Source organism: Sparus aurata, chromosome 9 (assembly GCF_900880675.1).
Source record: "Sparus aurata chromosome 9, fSpaAur1.1, whole genome shotgun sequence".
Taxonomy (NCBI): domain Eukaryota; kingdom Metazoa; phylum Chordata; class Actinopteri; order Spariformes; family Sparidae; genus Sparus; species Sparus aurata.
In genome coordinates, this window is record NC_044195.1 from 14,930,866 (window position 1) to 14,952,693 (window position 21,828).

Below are 21,828 nucleotides of genomic sequence, written 5' to 3' on the forward strand. Positions count from 1 at the left end.
TTTTATCCCTGTGAAATCTCGCCTGACAGAACACTGTTTACACTGAACCTGACAGGAACAAGGTGGACGACAGCAACTCTTTGCCACAGGCGGTCAAAGAACAGGTTAAACCAGATCCTCAAGTACCAGAAGAGGAAAGACTCACTACAGTCTGACTGGCATGTCCAGCAGAGGGACCCAGAGGTTATCAATATGATCTGCTCTGTTCAGTGTGATTTAAGCTCAGTGGGGTCAGATCATGAGCAAGAATTGAAAAATGTCAGCTATTGTGGAGTCAGAAAAGAAAATTAAACAGCTGAAGTAATCATAGCAGCACAACGGCAAATTCTCTGAAATCTGTTCAAAGAGAGTCAAGTTGCATTTAGAGTGCAGATGTTGAAGTTGAAGATGGAGCCTGTTTGTTTACTGACTCACAGGAGGGTGGAGGGGATGGAGGAGGAGATGGGGGTTGTCCCTCCTCTCAGCCCGCCATGCTGCTATCTGATTGGCGGCTCCAGCGATCAGAGAGGCTGACCCAGAGTGACCGACCGGGGAAGTGGATCTGTCTGTGTTAGAGGATCCTGGATCAGCTGTCAGCTGTCGATCCTCCTCAACATCCACAGATAACAGACATCGTTAAAAGGAGCGCCTCCTATGAGGATAGAAGTCAGAGTCACAGCAGCAGCAGCAGCGTCGCGTCCTTTCCAGGTGAGGCTAACTGAATATGAGCTGCGCACTAGCTAGCAATAGCAGCTGCGCAGGTTTTTCCATAAAGAAAACAGTAATTATCATAAAAGCAGCAGGCAGCTAACAATAGCTAGCTGAGCTGATGCAGCCGCATACAGCGGGGATTTTACGTGAACACACTGCGCACATCGGCTGTGTTCAAGCTCCAATTACACATGTCTGAACTATCATTTTATGTGTTGTTAAATCATTAAAATGAAGGTGCGACCTGTTGTTAACACTGTGACTCAGCCTGTGTGAAGCTAACGGACCAGCAGGTTGTTTACATGGAGACAGGCTGAACTAGTGCTCTCTGCTATTCTGGGTTTGTCTGTCGTGTCTGGCTCCTGTGTCCTTTGACTTAAGGTGACCTGAACCAGCAGCAGGGCTGTACTGAGTGTGTGTGGTTGTTTTGCTCCCTGGCTGTCTGCAGGCAGCATGAACTCTCTCCCAGGAAGAGCCGCCCTGTCTTTGTGCAGGCGCACGGCAGCGGGCGGGATGAGGGTCTTCGCCGGCTCCCCGGGTCACCCTGCCGGGGGACTGACGGCCTCTCTCCAGGCTGTGCGGGTCTGCCACTCTGGGACGAACCGCAAGAACAGCGTGAGCACCAAGAAGAGGGGCTACGACATCATCAGAAACCCCAACCTGAACAAGGTGAGCTCACTGCTGCACTGACGTGTCTGCTACCTGTTTTTATTCCGCCTGGTCTATAAACCATCAACCATTTGGACCATCAGACGTTCACTGTAGGTAAACTAAAGAGTTCTTTACCTGGCCTCCTGTTGAATGCTTACTTGAAAATATAATGGTCAGCATATCACCACCTGACTGCTAACTGTCGCCAATTTTAGCAGTCACTTGCTAGTTAGCTCACTTAGCGGTGCAGCTAGCAGTCCGGACTGGGAGCTCAGAGTTGGTGTTTGCTAGCATGGGAGCTTTGGACTGGGATGGGCCGCGGCTAGCTGGTTAGCATGCTGAACATGCTTTGTAACACTATACATAGACATCATAATGTAAAATCTCTTATTCACCCACATTCTGGTGGCTTAAATTAAGTTATTAATGTTTTCAACATAAGTTAAGATATGAGCATTTTATTTTATTGTGCATTTTAGCCTCGCAGGTAACAATTATTGAAGGTATTGGTAAATCCACAGATTTTTTTGGTGATTAAAGATGCTGTAATTTTGGTTGAAAACATTCAAAAATTAACTAAAGTCATCAAGGAATAACAGTTTTGAAGTTATGATGTCCATGTATAGAGAAGCATCTACTTAAGTTAGCATGCTAGCCCAAGCCCATCCCAGTCCAAAGCTCTTGTGAGAGCAGTTTCAACACAAACGCTGCCCTGGTGCTCCATCCCCCAGTTTAGACTGCTAGCTCGATGAATGGCCGACCAAGCTAACTAGCCACCAGCAGCTAGAGTTAGCAGTTACCCTGATGATATGCTGACCTCTGTTTGTTTTGAGTATGAATTCAACCGGTGGCCAAATATTACATACTGTGCTTTTTTTGATGAAACAATCAGTCCTCTTTGTGTTTATAAGATGGCAGCAAATCATGAATTATACCTGTCACAGATGCCCAGTGAGCCTTGAAATATATTGTTTTGCTTTGCTAATTATGTGATATGGTAATTCATGCACTCTTGAACAAACAATAAAACACAACTTTCTTTCTTCTATGGCAATATGAACTGTGTCTTAAAGCAAGCAAATTCATCTGATCCAAGTGGGGATCGAAACCTGTGCTGTGTTTACATGACTATGTCTACAGGTATCATGATGCCCCCACGCCGTGTTGTATGATAGTGGAACGTATGTATACAAAAGTTACCATGGTAATATCACATGGTGCAGAACTCCCATCTAAGTGAGAAAACCCTCACCTCTGGGGCTATGAATCAACTCTCTGTAGATCCCACAAATGTGTCTGTCCTGCTCTGCCTCTGTCTGCTTCCTCTGTGTCTTTTTTTTTTTTTTTGTAATGCACTTTTTTGGAGTTTAAATAGTCCATGCATGTTTGAATTTGTAAGAGATCTGTCAAAAGTAAACATGGACAAAGACCTAGTTAATTACTCCTAAATACAAAATAGGTAAGGAAAAAAAACAAACAAATAAAATGGAATAACACAGACATGACCTTTAAGCTCAGTGTAGACAGCCAGTTTCTCCGTGTCTTATAAAAACACGAAAATAATATTATAGACTGAATTGAGTAACTCGTTCACCTTTAAGATAACCCTGCACTGCATAAGCACAGAATAATGTCAGTGCTTCTGCAGTCACAGTGTGGAGCTACTCGTATTTTTTCCACAAAGACGCTGCAGCTGCACTGACTGCGCCAGAACCGATCCAAAACAAGCATTCGCCAAGTGACTCACCGGTGCATTTCTTTTTTACCAACTCAGTGTAAACAGGGGATACTTTGTTTCTGCCTTGTTAGCTCTCTGAGGATAGCAGGACAGATACGGACCCTTTAGCAGAGTTTATTGCTTTGATTTCAGTTGATGTGAGGTCGGTCACAGTTCCTTCCTCTGCTGATGCGCGGTCAGCAGTTACGCGGTGACTCAGAACAATTCAGTGGAAACGGTCAGCAAATTGAGCCTTACTTGGGTGGAAAAATAGTCTCATGAAAAGTAAAAGTTTGTGTCAGTTGTATGCTTAAATATTTAATTCAACCAGATGTAACAGACAGTGTTGGACTTTTAAGACATAAATGCTGTCCCACTTTTAGACTTTATCATCCAATTAAGATCTGTCTAACTGTTTGCTCCACATGCAGACACATTTTACCACTGGATAATGATTTAAATCAGTTTATTGAGGAAGGTCAGATTTCTGTCCGTATTCTTTAACAGCCTCCTTTCTTCAAACCGGCCATACGATCCCGGTGACCTCTCAAATGTCGCACAATCAGCTCATAACCATATAAATTAATCTTCTCCTCTCTTGATAATGAATATTCTCTCAGATAAGCTTTGGATTGAAGTCCTTACAAAAAGTTGAATCTTATCTCCAGACCACATTTAGTTTCACTCTCTCCTTGTCTCTTTGTGTTTTAACAGATCGCTTGTAGGCCTAATTACGGTCACCAGTGAGGAGTGCCACCTTAATGGGTTTACTTTAGTCCCTCTTTAGCTGCACGCTCGCTCTTAACTCTGTTAATCTGTGACTTTCTCTGCAGCCTTTCTCACAGTCATGCAGATACACTCGCTCTAGTATTTATGTCTAAGAAGGTTTCCAGGTGCATTTGTGGTGATAGAATAGTTTATGAAAGTTGGTCCTGCACACTTACACTCTCTGTCTTCTTGTCTATAGTTAATCTTGTTGGGTATTTAAGCCCTCGCTGTATCTCCTTTTAATGACCTCTGGCAGCAGATCTGTTGTTGTGCAAGCTGTTGCAACTCATATCTACACAGTACAGTGTTGATCAGCATCACAGTACTCTTCATTGGGAAAGCATGCAGCTTGTGGAACAACTGTAGCGGTAAAGATTGCAAGCTGACGCTTCAATGAGTCTTTCAAATACAGCTATCACATTTCACACCAGAGTCCGGCATGAATAATTTAGCGAGACAAGGGTGTTTTTCTGGGAGCACACATTAGATCAAACTGGGCATAGATGGTCGTTTTATCCGCCATGTAGGTCGGTGTTTCCTCTGTCGTGCGCGAATCAAAAGGAAACGTAGAGAGCGCTAAAGCAGACATGCGGAAAGAGAGGTCGAGCTGCCAGGGGAGTGAGTTCAGGCTCCCACACTATTGGACAGAATAAATAGATTAAACCTCACACTCCCCTCTGATCACTCTGTGGGATGCCTGCCAACTTTGAGACAGAGCAGCAGTGGAAATAATCATAACCAGAAGGTAGAGGGGTACAGGGGCCGATTATGAGAATAAAAGTCTGGTCTCAGCTCAAAGTTACCAAAACATTTAAGAACTTTTCAGTGTTGCCCTCTTTGGGGTTTCTTTACCAGGGTTCACTTACATAGGAGGCTACTAATTCAGGGAGAAATGATCAAAAACACCACTGTATTTGGGTGCGGGCATGAGTCATAGCTAGCCTCAAACTGTGATGTCTAACACATGAGTCATTGTGGTCTAGATTTTCAGATTTCTTATTTAGTTTGTGGACTTCACCCTGTGTGAACTCTTTCGGGGATGGCAGGGTTGTATAACCGCTCCTCTTCCACCCTGCAGGGCATGGCATTCACCCTGGAGGAGCGCTTACAACTGGGCATCCACGGCCTGCTCCCACCCTGCTTCCTCTCCCAGGATGTACAAGTGCTGCGTGTCATGAAGAGCTATGAAACACGTGTCAACCCGCTGGACAAGTGAGAGAACACACTCAGATGTTCAAAATAAAAAAACAAAACACTGAAGTTCTTTATCGGGGCTGCACCGCTCATCTGATCAAATCTCATCACATCTGTCGCGGGTGCACCATCGGCTGTTGTTTTGTCTTTAATGTTATGATTAAAAGTGTATCTACTGTCACATCAGAGGCTTTGGAAGGTCCATCCAGTAACTGAGACACACACAATGTAGCAGCAGTGTTCCCTGGGCCTCATTTATATAAATGTTCTTAAGACTTATATTTGAACTTAGTCTTAAAATCATTTATGAAAGATTGATTAGATTAGATTAGATTTTATTATTGCCCAAGACACGTACAGGGCAGAGGGCAGAGTCGGCTTCTACCAAGAAATGCAATAACGGAAGCAATAACACAATAATAAACTTTGTCAAAAAATACACACTATTAATTATCTAAAATAAATTAGCAATAGTAAAATATACACTAAAATATTGCACACAGAGTAAAATAGAATAACTTTACTCATTAAATATTGCACAAGGCCATGTGGGAACAGACTCTGGCTGGCAGAGAGACAAAGGTATTCCCGTAGATACAGAGACACGCTGTAAAATGTGTTGGTAAATGGTCTGCATTTTTATAGCGCTTTTCCAGTCTAATGACAGCTCAAAGCGCTGTACAGCACATGCCACATTCACCCATTCATACACATTCATACACTGATGACGGAGGCTGCCATGCAAGGCGCCAACTGCTCATCAGGAGCAATTTGGGGTTCAGTATCTTGCTCAAGGACACTTCGACATGCAACTAGGGGGAGCCGGGATTCGAACTGGTGACCTTCCGATCACTAGACGACCCACAGCTGTTAGTGCTGTGTAGTTTCCTTCAAGCCTTAATGTCCTTTGCATCAGTGGCTTGAAAAAACCTTTAGGAGAAGTTGCTGATCATTAACAATCTTGCTAAATCAGGATGGGAAACAGAGTTTTAAAAAAATGTAAATCTCTGTCTACACAAGCATTTTAGTCTGGTTTCAGAAATAATCTCCCTCCACACAATCACTGCAAACAAATGACTCATGGCCATTCAGGTATACGTGCATGCGCATGGCTCTCTAAACAGGAAGCAGATTGTGTTCTTTGGTCGGGTTGCTTAGCAACAGAAAAAAATATGAACGAGGCAGGGAAACATGACTGCTCTTCATAGAAACTTCTTAGATAACTTGTCAACAAAACAGCCTGTTTTGTCTTTTTTTCCATTTGTATTATCAACGCATGTTTGTGTCATTGTAAATATTAAGGTTACATTTATATACCATCTACTCCGTCCAACTCAAATACTCCCCTATTATAACACATACTTCAAGTTCACACTTGACATTACTGCTACAAACACTGATAAACGTGTGTAAGAATCTCAAATACTGAAAAGAGCATTTCTGAGTCTCTTCACTCTGCAGGGAGACGTCCAAAAGCTCCATTTTAAGTGACCTGTTATGCTGTTTGTGTATACAGAAGAACAAAACCCAGAGAAAAAGCATATTCTAAAAAAAAAAATCTTGTGTACATATGGACATGGCCTCAGAATCCAATTAGTATCTTATGCATCTGTGATCTTAAATCTCAAATCAATTTAAATTGATTGCAACCCACCTGCAATCAAAATTGATCTTAAGTCTGTTTTATGAGTGAAGCCCCTGGTTCGATTCCCACAGGGGAACCTTGTTGCTCTCATTTCCTTATATATACTGTAAGTATTTGCACTGTAAACTGTCTAATGAAAGCAAGACGGACAAAACAATCTTTAAAAGGCATAACACAGTGTCTGACAATACTCAATAACCATTCTAGCAGCTCTGTGATGCCATACTTTGGCATAGTCGAGCTTTGAGCTAAATGCTAACTTCAGAACGTTAATATATTCACAATGGCAATGCTAGCAAATTGATGATTAGCAGGTATAATGTTCACCATCTTGGCTTAGCATGTCAGCATGCTTACATTTACAGTTACAGGCTGAACAAATGTGTAGATTAAATACAAATATGACCTGATGAAAGATATTTCAGTCTGGACCAAAGTTATTGACCGATCTTGAAGCATCATAAAACTCCCAAAACACCCTAAAAATTCTCATTGTTGAGTTGAAATGGCTGTTCTGTCTCTGTCTCTGTCTCAGGTACATCCTGCTGATGACGCTGCAGGACAGGAACGAGAAGTTGTTCTACCGTGTGCTGACCTCCGACATCGAGGAGTTCATGCCCATTGTGTACACTCCCACTGTGGGCCTGGCCTGTCAGCAGTACGGACTGGCCTTCAGGAGACCGCGGTGAGATTCCTCACATCTACACTGCAGCTGCACAGTTCAGTTTACCGTTTGCTTTTTTATCATTTCAATATACATTTGGCTGAACTCCAATTTCCTATAAACGGGATGTGAGGGATTCAGGGACACTACTGAAAAAACATTACTCTGATATCACATCATCTTCTTAATTTATTCTTTAACATAAGTTTCAATCCTTCAAATTGTGTTTGAGTTTCATTTTATTTATTTCGACTTAATATCATCAATGTGAAGGACTTTCTGTCTCTGGCAAGCTTTAGGTCAGATTTACATGACTGCAGTGAATTAAAACCAGTGGCATTCAGGAAGCTGATCTCACAACCTGCATCATCCAATCATAACATCCGAAACATAAAACCTTGACTCCCTGAGCTGCACAGCACCACCGACGCTGCTGCCGTATAACTGACACCGACCTGTTTACAGAGGACTCTTCATCACCATCCATGATAGAGGCCACATCGCCACCATGCTCAACTCCTGGCCTGAAGAAGACATAAAGGTGCCTCTCTCTACCCAAACACACACACATACATACACACACCGCTTCTTATACTTAATGTTATTAATACAGCACCATTCACACCAACATGTGGCCCAGATGAAAACAGACACTAAGGTTAAGACAAAAATGGACAATAGTTCATAATTTGCAATTATGAATAGTCCAGTGTGTATGTATGTGTAGTGCCATCTAGTGGCAAGGTTTTGGATTGCAACCAATTAAATGTTGGGCAAGTTACTCAGGAAGTGTGATAAAATACTCTTGCTCTTCCCACTTTTAGTCTTATCTCTCAATTAAAAAGTTATAATATTACTTTACTTATTACATGGTATAAAAAGTAATGACCTTACATGTTCAACTAGATTACTTTTAGCCAGGTTACATCTCCTCCACAGTATAACTTACTAATCTTGTCCACTTTACGTCTTTACAACCATATCCTGCTCTGAAATCTGAGTGCACGCTTCACTGGCAGTAGACAACTCATTGTTAGCACAGGTGGTGACTTTTTTGAGAAGATTTACATTACTGTGCTGCCGTATCAGGTACTTCAGTAATTAACATCCTGTATTATTTGTGGTTGAAAGCGTTTTGCAACAGACTACAGTGGTCTTTGCATGCTTGATTGAGACAAACTCACTGAGACACACGTCCCTTCTCATCCTCCAGCAATGATCTTTTTGGATAGTAACCACACTTTTTAAGGCAATATAATAAAAAAAAAAAGATAAGGGATAAAATGTATGAAAACCAATGATTGAGACTTAGAAACTAAGGCAACACATTTTTTAAAAGCCAGACTAAAAAGATATATATTCCTTAGAGGTGGAGTACATGTCTGCGTTCTCTGTGCAGGCCATTGTGGTGACGGACGGGGAGCGTATCCTCGGCCTGGGTGACCTGGGCAGCTACGGTATGGGCATCCCTGTGGGGAAGCTGGCGCTCTACACAGCCTGCGGTGGGGTTCGGCCACAGCAGTGTCTCCCGGTGCTGCTGGACGTCGGCACTGACAACCAGGTGTGTATGATGACTAAGGATCAATGAGTTGGTGCAACACTTTCAGTCCTAACCTGATAGATATCAGAGAAGTTTAGAGAATTGCTGATGAGACTCAGTCATTTTTACCAGTTTACATGGACAATCAGTTCAAAAGCCAATTCAGAACTACAAATTATCTACTTTTGATTGACTGATGATTTTTTGGTCCAGACACTGCTCGATGACCCTCTGTACATCGGACTGAAGCACAAGAGAATCAGAGGGAAGGAGTACGACGAGCTGATCGATGAGTTCATGCAGGCGGTGACAGACAAGTGAGTGGAAACAATCAATTGATCAAATAACATTCAAGTGATCCTTAATATCTGACTGGTCAACTCCGTCGTCCTGCAGGTACGGGATGAACTGTCTGATACAGTTTGAGGATTTCGCCAACAGCAACGCCTTTCGCATCCTCAACAAATACAGGAATCGATACTGCACCTTCAACGACGACATCCAAGGTACTGAAACTCACACAGGACTCCAACAGGCAGCAGGTTTCATACCTGTGGCTTTTTACCCACCACATATATGGCTATTTAGATTTTTTTTTTAAAACGTTTTAATATGTTAACATTCCACATCGTCGCACGCTTCCCCCTCAGTATTACCAGCACATTCTCAGAAGTAGAAACGTAGCCAACATAAGATGATTAAACCAGGTTAACAAAAAGAATTGGCACAGCTCAAGCATATCAAATATTTGATCATCTCCCATTAGCTCGTAGATTGGCTTGTTTTGTTTCTAAATATCTGACTCAACAAACAAAAAATCAGCATGTATCCATTTTATCTTTTCAAGTCAATTGTATCGTCATGATCCGCTGTTTGTGAACATGTCTGTCATTCTGTGTCCGACTGTGTTAGATGCTTCTTTCACGTCAGACACTGATCTGCAGGTTCAATTCAATTCAATTTATCTAAATATGATGCCTTTAAAGTCAGTAAATAGTCTAATTTAGACCAATTCAGATGAAAAAATGAGTTGAGCTCCTCTGAGTGTAAGCTGAATTTTTTGATGTTACAGATATTTAAACCTATAACTGAACCCAATACTGTCTTTTTACTTTATACTTGGACTTACCTGTTGATGAAATGTAGATTATGAAAACATTATTCCAACATAAAAACCTACATCTGCACAGGACCACATACTACATTAATTTATACTCAAATGACTTGAATAAAAAGAAGATTATTTCTCCACAAATCGGTCTTAAATTTTGTTTAAAATGATCTTAAAAAGATACTTGAAGTGTTTGATACCGGTGCTGCTTTTAAAGATAAACCTGCTAATTTCACTGATTTGTCACAAGTGTTATTCTCATGTCTATCTTTCAGGCACGGCCTCAGTAGCTGTTGCCGGCGTCATAGCTGCTCTGAAGATCACCAAGAACAAAATCTCAGATCACACCTTTGTTTTCCAGGGTGCCGGCGAGGTGAGAAGATTAACTCAATTAATTTTCTGAAATAAAAATAACTGTAACCCCTAAAGATATGAGACTTTTCCCAAAAGTGTGATGACACATTTAAAACTAGTCGAGGAGACACAGAGTGATCGTTGATGATTTTTGTTTTTTTTTTATTTGGCAGGCTGCTCTGGGTATTGCTCACCTGCTTATCATGGCCATGGCCAAAGAAGGACTCAGTAAAGAAGAAGCTGCCAAGAGAATCTGGATGGTGGACTCTAGAGGTCTCATTGTGAAGGTAATGACCCTTCAGTCCTTACAGGTGTCCTCATTTATGAAACACAGCACCATTTTAAACAAAAAGGACATTTTTGCACAAATATAGGGAAGAAGCCATCTTAACCACGAGAAGGAGGAGTTTGCTCATGATTACCCACATGTGAAGACCCTGGAGGAGGTGGTGCACACGCTGAAACCCACCGCAATCATAGGTGAGTCTGCCAAGAAAGTTTGGAGACAAGTGTGGGGTTTCATGGAGACTCCCTAAAAGACCATAGTGGCTTTTAGTGATATTTATAAAATCCCTTTATAACCCACATTGTGTGTTTCATCCACCTGTGATACAGTAATGCCTGTGGAAAAACAGAGAAACCTGTTGAAGGTGAATTTCTTTCCCTCCAGCTCCGCTCAGCAAATCAACTAATTCTCTCTGGTTCTTTAATTCGATGCTTCAAAGAGTTTCAAAAGAGATATTTGATGTGAATGTCTAAATTTGTGTACTGCATGTATGATGAGCCGGAAGATAATTTCAGACTTTTAATCAAAGTTGTGATAACATGTTAACATCGTTTCAAGTCTCAACATCTCTGTTTGTGATTTGAAAATGAAATGAAAAGATGATAAACAACAGTTGATCCAGATCTACAGTCTCTTGGTCAAAAACACTCTTTGGAGATTGACATTTTATCTGGCTCATGTGGTCTGAATGTAAAATCTGTTTGTAAACTCTGCTTGATCGTCCCTCTGCTCTGTTTCCTGAACATGAAGGAGTGGCTGCCGTCGCTGGGGCGTTCACTGAGAAGATTATCAAAGACATGGCGTCCTTCAATGAGAGGCCGATCATATTTGCCCTGAGTAATCCCACAAGCAAGGCTGAGTGCACAGCGGAACAGTGCTACAAGCTCACAGAGGTAATAGAGAGCCATAGTGTGCTGTTCACATGCAGGTGATAGGTGCTCTGCTTCAGTATTTAGCAGGTTTAAGGCACTGTGGAGTTATTTTGTTTACATTCCCACACAAATACACTCTTGTGTTTCTGGTTGTGAGCTTACAAAATGTGATGTTTTGAAAAATCTGCATTTTTCCGCTTCTCCTTCTGTGATTTCATTGATACACTGTTGCCTTTTACAGCAGTTTACCCCCTTAGTGTTGTCGTACATTTCACTTGGCAGATCCGACTTAAAACAAGCAGAAAATTACATCTAGACAAAGAATATACCACCGTTAGTAACAGGACATGTGCATTCAGTGATCAAATTGACTTTAATTGTCCATGTCGCTGTAGCTCACATCAAGTTGAAAGTGGAAAAAATCTCAAACCTTTCGAGCGGATTCGAGGAATGGCATTCTGAGTTTGTCCACATGACTGAAGGCTGCAGCTGCTGACAGTTTCAGAGTTGGTAGAGAACACAAATAAGGAGGCAGTTTGTACAACACGGCCTTATAAAATAAGATGTTTCCTTCTATGGTTGTACAAACAGATCAGACAACATTTCGTGTCACAGTGTTGAGTAATCTTTGTGTAAATCAGTTGACACTTCTGCCTTAGTGCCCTCTGCAGTCACACAAATAATACTCCAACGCCATCTTTACAGTTCATTTGTCATTTCTTTTTGGTATCTTAACAGAAGTGATTCATAGTTTGTTTTATAACTATAACTACATAGAAAATGTTCCTTTGATATCCTCCTCCTTCTGTCTGTCATCAGGGTCGGGGCATCTTTGCCAGTGGTAGTCCCTTTGACAAGGTGGTGCTGGCTGATGGACGCACCTTCTTCCCCGGGCAGGGCAACAATGCCTACGTCTTCCCAGGAGTTGCTTTGGGTGTTATAGCCTGTGGAGTGCGCCACATATCTGATGATGTCTTCCTCACCACTGCAGAGGTATTTATTGTCTCCAGTTCCAACATACTCATGACACATATTTATGAGGATTTTGTACTTTTAGGTTTGTTAAATGGTACCTATAATGCACTTTCCTTTTGCTAATTAGTGTTATTGTGTCTGTCTGTCTGTGTTTGTGTCTCAGGCGATAGCAGACATGGTGACAGAGGAGCACCTGGCTGAGGGAAGACTCTACCCTCCCCTCAGCACCATAAGAGAGGTCTCCTTCAAGATTGCAGTGAAGGTCGGTGATCTTTCCCCGCAGTCTGCCTTGATGTCCTATTTTTTAAACGATACCCCGCTCTACAGTGAGGATACAGCACTGAGAGACAGCTGGTCTAAACCTCTGACCTTGGTGTTCTCCCACAACCTACACTCAGACCTAAGCAGGCCATGGTGTGGCTAACTTCATAACCTGCTATTGTATCGCGTACCTCCAGCACTTTTGTGACAGTTTGTCTGGCAACCTGATAGCAACAGAAAGAGAGTGGGAGAAAGTTCTTCAGGACACCTGTTAGCGGGCTGTCGCTGGAGGAGGCCTGCTCTGTCGGCTTAGGACGCTGTTATGTTATACGTAAGTCAGCTTCAAATCAGCTATAAATGTGACCCATACAGTAACATACTTAATCATCAAATATAATTTATCGTCTAGCAATGATCACCACTGTCAGCCTATCTGAATGAATGACTGCTTCTTACCTGAAGAAGGAACTGAGCAAATCAGGACTTCGGTTAGAAATCTACAAAAATACAATCCCAGTTTTATTAAAGCTTTCAAAGCTGCTAAAATTAAGATTGTGAAAAGTAATATACAAAAAGATTAATGGAACATGTTTCAGAGAAGAAAATTAGCCTCTCTGAGGATGAAAGGGAGGGAAAAGGAGGCGTGGACAAGAACGCCATCAAAACAGCCTCTAGATGTCGCTAGTCTCCACTTTATACCATCAGCCTGGAAGCTGCTTTCACTTTAAAGCCTACATTTAGTTCTCCAGTAAGAACATAAACAGCCCGTCTGATGTAAGTCTGACAAAAAGTGTCTCGCAAAGCTCACGTAGTCTTAACCCCAGGTTTCAGTTCTCACTGTCAAACAACAGAGGTCCGCCTGACGCGCAAACCCACAGCTCACTCTGGAAAGTGTTAGTCACAGTTTATGTTTTTCCCATGGTGCAATTTTATTTCAAAATGTTCACGTATCTGCTTGAAAAACGATGTTATGTTCAAGATAGATAGATAGATAGATAGATAGATAGATAGGTAGATACAAATATTTAATGTTGTTTTTCAAAATGTTACAAATATCACTGCATTAAGAGTGTAACGCTCATAAAAGCTAACCTTCATCAGGACTGCTGTATGTGGAAGTGGTTTGATCGGAGTTGATTGTAATCAGATTCTGGTTCAGGTTTTCCTGATTTCTGATTGGTGCACATCAGCATTTCCTCAGGGACCCCCGCTGGCTTTTCAACCAGTGGGAAGAGCACAGAGATAAAAATTAATCCAGAAATCTCACGTGAAATGGCCAAAAAAAATACAATATCTGTGGTCATGTAGGATCACATCACATAAAGTACGAAGTTTTGAGGGCATTTAAATATCACACTGTGAACCCTGCATTAACCGTGTGTCCTTCTGTTTCCTTCTCCAGATTGTCAACTATGCATACAAACACAACATTGCATCCCTGTACCCTGAGCCTAAAGACAAGGAGGCATTTGTGCTGTCTCACATCTACAGTCCTGATTACGACTCCTTCACTCTGGACACGTACAGTTGGCCACAGGAGGCCATGAACGTCCAGGACGTCTGATCCTGACCGTCGCTCTCTGCACTTGACATGCTGCCGTGGCGTCACGTTGCCAACTTTTCTCGCCTTTTAGCTGTTTTTGTTCATTTTCTTCTTTTCTTGGTAAATGTTAGTCAGTCTCTTCTCCCCTTCCACATGGACTGTGGTCATTATGATTTAGATGCCATACATTTTCTATGACCTGTTGAGTGTTTTTTCCTCTTTCTGCGCTGTACTACTTATCAGTTTTATCAGTGTACGTGGTATCAATTCTCTGTACCTGGTGGAAGCTCTGACTGAGCAGAATATTTTATAGATGCACAACAGCATCATGTCAGATATCAGAAGCACGGCTGCTATAACTTTACAACATGAACTACACTCCTTAGACGAAATTGTCCAGCTAAGACGCTGTAGCATTCAGCTACAAGATCTAATCTTGAGAGATTCATCTGAACTGATGCATTGAAAACAGAGCAGCTGCTCATGGTAACGCACAATGCTTTCTCTGGTCTTGACACGTGTGAACAGAGGTTTCAATTTAAAGTTTAACAAAAGAGGGAACAAAATGAACAGAAACTCTCAGTGCCTCTTTCTGCATGGCCAGGACATCACTGGACATCCGCATTATGAGTGAAACCTCTGTTGTTGTCAGATGGGTAGCAAAGCGTCATATTTCACACTCCTGTCTGCACACGTCTAAATCTGCACACAGGACTGAAAAGACTCCAGAGTCAGCCTTCTGTCTCCGCTTCGTCTGTGAGATTAAATTATCAGGAGGCATCTTGTTCAGAGGAGGGATTGTTGGGTAGATAGCGTCAGCCCCATACGGCTGATTTTGTATACAATGGGTGCATTGTTTGTGCTTTAGTTTTGTACAGAGCTCTGCCTGTTGTTGTATTTTTGCCAAAGTTACTGATGAACTGTATCTTAACTTTTACTCCTAGAGAACATGATGCACTGCAAGCTTTAGTACTGAGAGACATGCTTTTCAAAGGGAACATGCAACTTTTTGAATAAAATTGTAAAAAAAAAAGTGATTTATGCATTTTGTTAAGATCATTTTCATCTTTTTCAAAGCAACAGAGCAGTGTTGTATGAAGTACCTAAAGTCATACTTGAGCTCAAGTAAAGATATCATGTTAAAATATTACTTCGGCAAAAGTGAAAGTCATCTATATGTATAGTAAGCTAAGTAATTAAGTAAACGTCTGTAGTAAAAGTATCTGATATCAAATGTACTAAAGTATCAAAAGTACAAGTAAAGTTGTGAATATATTTACATTTATGTATAAACTGTATTTTCGACCAATTTTTGACTTGATCCATCTTTAGATTGCTCTTTCTGATCATTGGAATCAGTGTTATTTTTAATCAGATTGCTTATAAAATAACTTGATTTAAAAATCTGATGCAGCATGTAATCTGTAAAGTAAGTAGTAATGTAAGTTAATTAATAAATGTAGTGGAGAAAAGGTTAAAAAAAAAAGGCTTTAAAATGGAAAGGAGTGGAAGTACAAACAGTACTGTACTGTACTGTAATTTATCACTGACATTTAGTATATACAAGCAGTGTTGTATAACTGAAGCTTCCTCTGTGTTATCATGTCATCTGGCACCCATACGTGGACCCATGAGCTGTTGTCAGTCTGTTGAAAATGAGCCACTTCAGTCTCTTTTTCGAGCACATGGTCCGACAGGCAGCAGAACAGACAAATAAGGGAGATGTAATGCGACAATTGGCGTAGAGGAAAATCCACACTTTTCTTGCTTTTAAACTCTTGGTCTGTCATTTATCAAACTAATCAAGTTTCATGTAGTTCAGTGCTGAGGTTCTGATTTGTGGTTTGACCCCATAATAACAGGAAATCTTAAAGCTACAGCACACAAACAGATTTCAGATTTCAGGCTTTCACTGCTGCAGGGCCCCTTAAAGTTTCATCACTCAGCTTTCCTGCATGAAAAAAACGTGGGAAAAAAAACCAAATTTTTTCTTAGTTTGTTGTGGAGGAACTCTGGGCTGGAAACATTCCACTAAATGACAACTGGGTGTTTTTTAAGGCATTTAGGGAATTTGATGACTCATTTTTTAAGTTTGTGACAGTACCCTGTGTATGTTCTGTCTTGCATTTATTGCTACAGTTTACTCAAATCAGGAAAAGGCAGGATAAGATCACCTGATCCATCACTTACTTTATATCCTAAATGAATAAAGGAAATTCTTAAAGCTTACAGAACACAAAGATAATTTAGGGAGTGAGCTCCCAGTGCTGCGTGACCTATTCATGTTTTAACACAAGGCCTTTGTTCATAAAAACACACGCACACACTTTTTTCTTGCTAGCATCAGTGCTCAACATCACCCAATGTTTCCTGTTATGTAGCTGAACAGGGTTAAATCCCTGCAGGCATTTCATTAACTCTAATGGAAAGCTTCCACAGAGAAGTGAAGGCTATTATAGGAGCATATGAACAACTGCGGTTTTGGAATGAGATGTCTGATAATCATATGGGTGTCATGAGTGGGTGTTTACATACTGTGGGCCAAAAAAGGCATGTAGAGAGTTAGATTTCTACACCTACTTAATATATATATATATATATCTATATATCATATATATATATATATATATATATATATATATATATATATATATATATATATATATATATATATATATATATATCAACGCTTACAGCAGCTTTAAACAATCAAACAAATATCTAAACTTCTCGACTGGAGTTAAAGAAATTACACTTCTAACATTATGTTCTAGCTCAGCTTCTTGTCAGCATTCCCCGCTGGGTCCCTCAAACCCTGCCTGAAAACCTTCACCTCTTTAAACGACACCACCAACACGCCAACCGTGCTCCACGCTCACACCTGGACTGCTCGCTGCCTTGTTATTGAGCTAAATAGCTAAAGGTAGCTACAGTTGGCAGTTGCTCTGTGGATATGCTGCCCCCAATTTGTTTGGAGTAGGAATTCAACATGGCTCCTTGGCATATTCTTTCACATTGTACCTTTAATATCTAATCTGTGGTTTTAAAACAAACAGTAGTTTAAACATTCTCTGTATTCTGCTGCATTTGCAACATAAAACTGATGAATATCTTCCACTTAACAAGCGTGTTCAGTTAACCACAGTGCTGAAGACATGTTGTGTTTGTGCAAACAGAATATTTCCATATGACACAGAAACTGACAGGAGATTCAATCCTTGTATTTTCTATATTTACCCACTACCATTTGATTGTCTTTGAGTTTATTCAGTTCGGTTCGGTCTGGCTCATCTGATGATCCTTGGGATATTGCATTAGTGTTCATCACGTTTCAGCCTGTCTCTTCAACATGAGCCTGCAGACAGGAAGTGAGATGAACATCTGGGGAATAATTTGTCTCTTTTTTTTCTAGTGCGTGACAGCAGCCTGTTTATGCTGTTTGTATATCTTGTTATGATTTAAAATGTAAAATTTTAAACAAAAATTTAATGTAGGTCAACCCTTGACACTGATTAGTGACTCTTGATAATAATTACATAATTACAGTTCATTTTATCCTTTTTCACTGCACTGAGATCATTTACAAAGGCATAACCAAACATGCCTCACCAGTTGGTTATCCAGATTAACACCTGACGAGGATCGCAGCCCCATATAGTGATATGAATGTTACACTCATGTATCTCACAGCTCTATCTCAAACCTTCTTTTACTGCTTGAGTAGTTTACTATCTAAATAAGAAAATGGTAATGACCTCCAAATACAGTCATATTCTTTTTTTATTACAGCTGTAAATGCACACATTTTATAATTGTACATACTGGCAAACATGACAACGACTCTGCTCTGATAAGTTTTATGACCAAGTCTCTTCATAGTCAGCTACAAATTATTGTCAGTGACAAACAGACTAGACAGAAAAAAAGGCACATTTTCTCTTTGTATCACACAGACCTGATAACTTCAATACTTCTGACATCTGATGTGACGTGTATACAATTTATCATGGCTGTGAGGATGTTGACAGGCTAAGAGACTGATCCGTCAGATGTGCCAAGCTGAAAGTCATCGGAATCGGTGTGGAGGGAACCGAGGAAAACTTTGTACAGCTGGAAGTATGTTAATGCACAGCTGAGATGCTGCCATTTTTTTTTTACCATTTACCTTTCTGCTACAATGAATTACAGAGATGTTCACAATGTGTACTGTAAACACTAAAAAACATAATTTTAAAGCGGGAAGGCTGCAAGCAGAACCACGATACACGTCTGCATGTATTTCTAAAACTATTAGAATTGTTATGTCAACATGTGGTTGTGCCCAACTTAAGCCTCATCATTTCAGTAGTGCATTTGTCACGGTATGTTTTTCTAAACTAGTGCAGTGCCCGTAAGTGTATTCCTATAAAAAAGTGGGAGGTTAAGTAGCTTTTTCATGGATGGCCAAATGAGGCTGTGTTTGAAGGTGGGATGTCAGGGATATTTAGGTTTGTTGTGAAATCCGATATTCCAGGGTATAATTGGCTGTTTTTGACTATTTTTAATTTTGCCATTATATTTCACCTTAAAAGCTATTTACTTGGTGTCATTATTTTCAGCACAACCTCACATGTGTGACTGTACAGTTCTTTTTTCATTTTGACATACTGTCTTAACACAGTGGACCTAAAATCACAAAAAAACATAAAATCCGAGTAGAAAAAGTTAGATTTTTTTACTGTGAAAACCACAAATATGTTTAACAAATCATTTTTTTTTTTTACTTACAATGCAAATATAAATTGTTGTTTGCTAAATTTGTGCATACATTTAAAAAATGTACAAAGTTATATTATTTAAAGCCCCTGTACGGAGTTTTTAACTGGATATAGAAAAGTCTCTGGTTTCTGCTGATGTGTCTCTGTTACCTACAACAGCAAATGAGCCCATCAGCGTGAAGATACGCTTTTTCTAAGTAGTATAATTCTATACCTCTGAAAGGCCTTGGTCGGGTCGGACCACTGACGAAACGATTTACGGCAGTCAGACCGGAACTGACGACATTCAGGATACGGCATAGCTGTTTTGTTGCTACGCTAGCCAGTGCTAACCGAGCTAAAACTTTTGTCATGGCTGATAATGAGACAAAGAAAAGAAAAAGAATTCGAACCGAAGACCAACGAAAGGCCAAGAGGGAATCCGATCGAGCTAGGGCTAAAACACGGATAAACATTGGCGATTCCTTCCAGAGATGGAGAGAGTTGCGGGGCTTGAAGGGAGGGTCGGATCCAGAATTTGCCCGATTCCTCCTAGACAGGTTTGTACATTTTATTTCATTTATGAAATGTAATGCGGGACGTAGTTTACAGCAATACATGAATTTATGTTGTTACAACAAAGCTGGCTAACATTACCACTAGATTAGCTCTAGATACTACACTCGTGAAAACGACAACAAACGTCTTAGATCACGCATCCATTTCAGCTGTGTGTATCAGCCCAGCCGACCTGCAACGATGCATCGGTAATATCCTCTGTCATTATAAATGATTCAGTTTCTTACTTAGAACAAAACATCCATCACAATCACTGTGACTTTGCTGTAACGCTAGCTCTGTAGCACCGTGGGTAATATATATAGCTGGGAAATTGCAGTGCAACAGCAGCATTACTTTGTTTCACCGGCGGCATATTATATTAAGTAGAAATACAAATAGACACATTACCTCATCCATATGCACGCTGCAGGTAGCTGCTAAAAAAAAATAATAATAAAAAAAAAAGTTTTCAAAGCAAGTCCCGTCGTCTTTCCGACGTTTCCAAAACAAATCTACACGCGCCGGCCAGACAAACGTCTTCACGACAGTGGGCGCCAGAGCTCATGGGAAATGCAGTCTCCATTCCGGCAAAACACTACCGCTTTCGTCCAGCGGGGCTACCAAAATCAACACTAAATGAAAAGTCTGTACTGGGGCTTTAAATGCAGGCAATGCTCAGGTCTGCCTGAGCTCCTTCCAGCTGAATGAAGAGCTGCACTGCCTGCTCTACATTCAGCTTCTCCTCATTGTTTTGACTCATTAAACAAAAAACCGACTCCACTACACACTAAACACACTACACCAAACACTACATAACACACTAACTACACACTCCAAACATGCTAAATGTCACAAATCTCTCAACTCTCAATATCACTATCTACACACCGACCGTCGTTGCCTGTCAATCATCCGCCTAGGTCCCTCCCACAACTTCCTGTTCCTCAACAACCAAACTTGCTTCTTGGACACTTTCGTGACAAAAGCCAGTTTTTACCGTTTCTTCCTGCACCAGACACAAAGCAAACGTGACGGCGATGTTCGCGAAAAAGCGTGGCGGATATTATTTACCCTAGGTCCGGTTTTGGACATGCAGATGCGTCCGGTCCGTCGCCTCGGGAGGTGGGCCATGTAGCTAGCGGCTAGCGGCTAGCAGCTAGCTAGCTACACGGCCCACCTCCCGATGCGACGGACCACAGATTCCGATTCCACTTTGTTGTCCGCGCATCTCCGGATCTCCTCAGACCCGAACAGACTCGGTCCGGACTCGTTTAATCTCAGTAATCCACAACAGTCAGTTTAGATGCACAAAACAGAACAGAACAGAACGGACCGAACCGCCGGCAAAATCCCGGTCCAGCTCGCGCCGCTGCAGGTATAAATCCACTTGTTTCTTCAGGTATGTCGTGGGCTTGAGCTCTGCAGTGATTGGCTCTGGTGCGCACGTGGCTACGGTGTGCAGTGATTGGCTCTGGTGCACAGGTGACTGTGGTGGCTGTGGTGGACAATGCTCGGCGGAATTTGTAAAGCATTTATGAAATAATTTATTCACGGTATCATTGCAGTCCAAACAAATGCTTAGATGCACACCACTGAACCACGCAGCAGCCATGTTGAAAGTCTCGGGTCAGTGTGATCCTGATCCGCAGAGATATTTGACCAACAGACACATACACACACACACACACACACACACACACACACACACACACAGAGATTCCTTGTATTTATAGATAGATGGATATATTTCACATCACATACGTCTGTGTAACCCAAAATACACTTGTTTGAAAAATGTTTCCTTAAATGCAGGATTTTCTCTATAGATCATCACTTATGACCTACTAGAGGTGTGTGGTGATGCTTCATTATTTTTTTTGTATTTTGTCGTTCTGTGTTGCCCCCCATAACATAAAAATTTACTACCAGGTTACATCCCTGTCTCTCCCTGCTGTTCTTGGTCAGTCAGACCTGCAGCTCTGTGTATGTTTTACCAAGGGTAGGGTTCACCTACACCTGGAGCTGAGCTACACACACGCACACACACACACACACACACACACACACACAAACATACACATACACACACACATACACACACACACACACATAAACATACACATACACACACACACACACACACACACACAGGCAAACAGTGCACAGGGTGTTTTTGTCAGAAGAATTGTCTTCCATATCACCAGCCAAAAGGAGGTGTGAATCTACTCCTAATTATCTTGAGTAACTGGGTCATGATTTC

At 41.2% G+C, this 21,828-nt stretch overlaps 1 protein-coding gene across 1 annotated transcript; it reads left to right on the plus strand.

Annotated features, from left to right (window-relative positions):
* The first annotated feature begins 485 nt into the window (after positions 1 to 485).
* Positions 486 to 15,308, plus strand: me3 (malic enzyme 3, NADP(+)-dependent, mitochondrial). The gene is made up of 15 exons (XM_030428847.1): positions 486 to 687; positions 1,139 to 1,359; positions 4,905 to 5,038; positions 7,201 to 7,350; positions 7,795 to 7,870; positions 8,729 to 8,890; positions 9,083 to 9,186; positions 9,266 to 9,375; positions 10,256 to 10,353; positions 10,508 to 10,621; positions 10,709 to 10,814; positions 11,371 to 11,513; positions 12,312 to 12,485; positions 12,631 to 12,729; positions 14,131 to 15,308. The coding sequence occupies exons 2-15, from the start codon at positions 1,144 to 1,146 to the stop codon at positions 14,290 to 14,292; spliced, it is 1,848 nt and encodes a 615-aa protein (XP_030284707.1). The 5' UTR covers positions 486 to 687; positions 1,139 to 1,143; the 3' UTR covers positions 14,293 to 15,308.
* Positions 15,309 to 21,828: the final 6,520 nt, after the last annotated feature.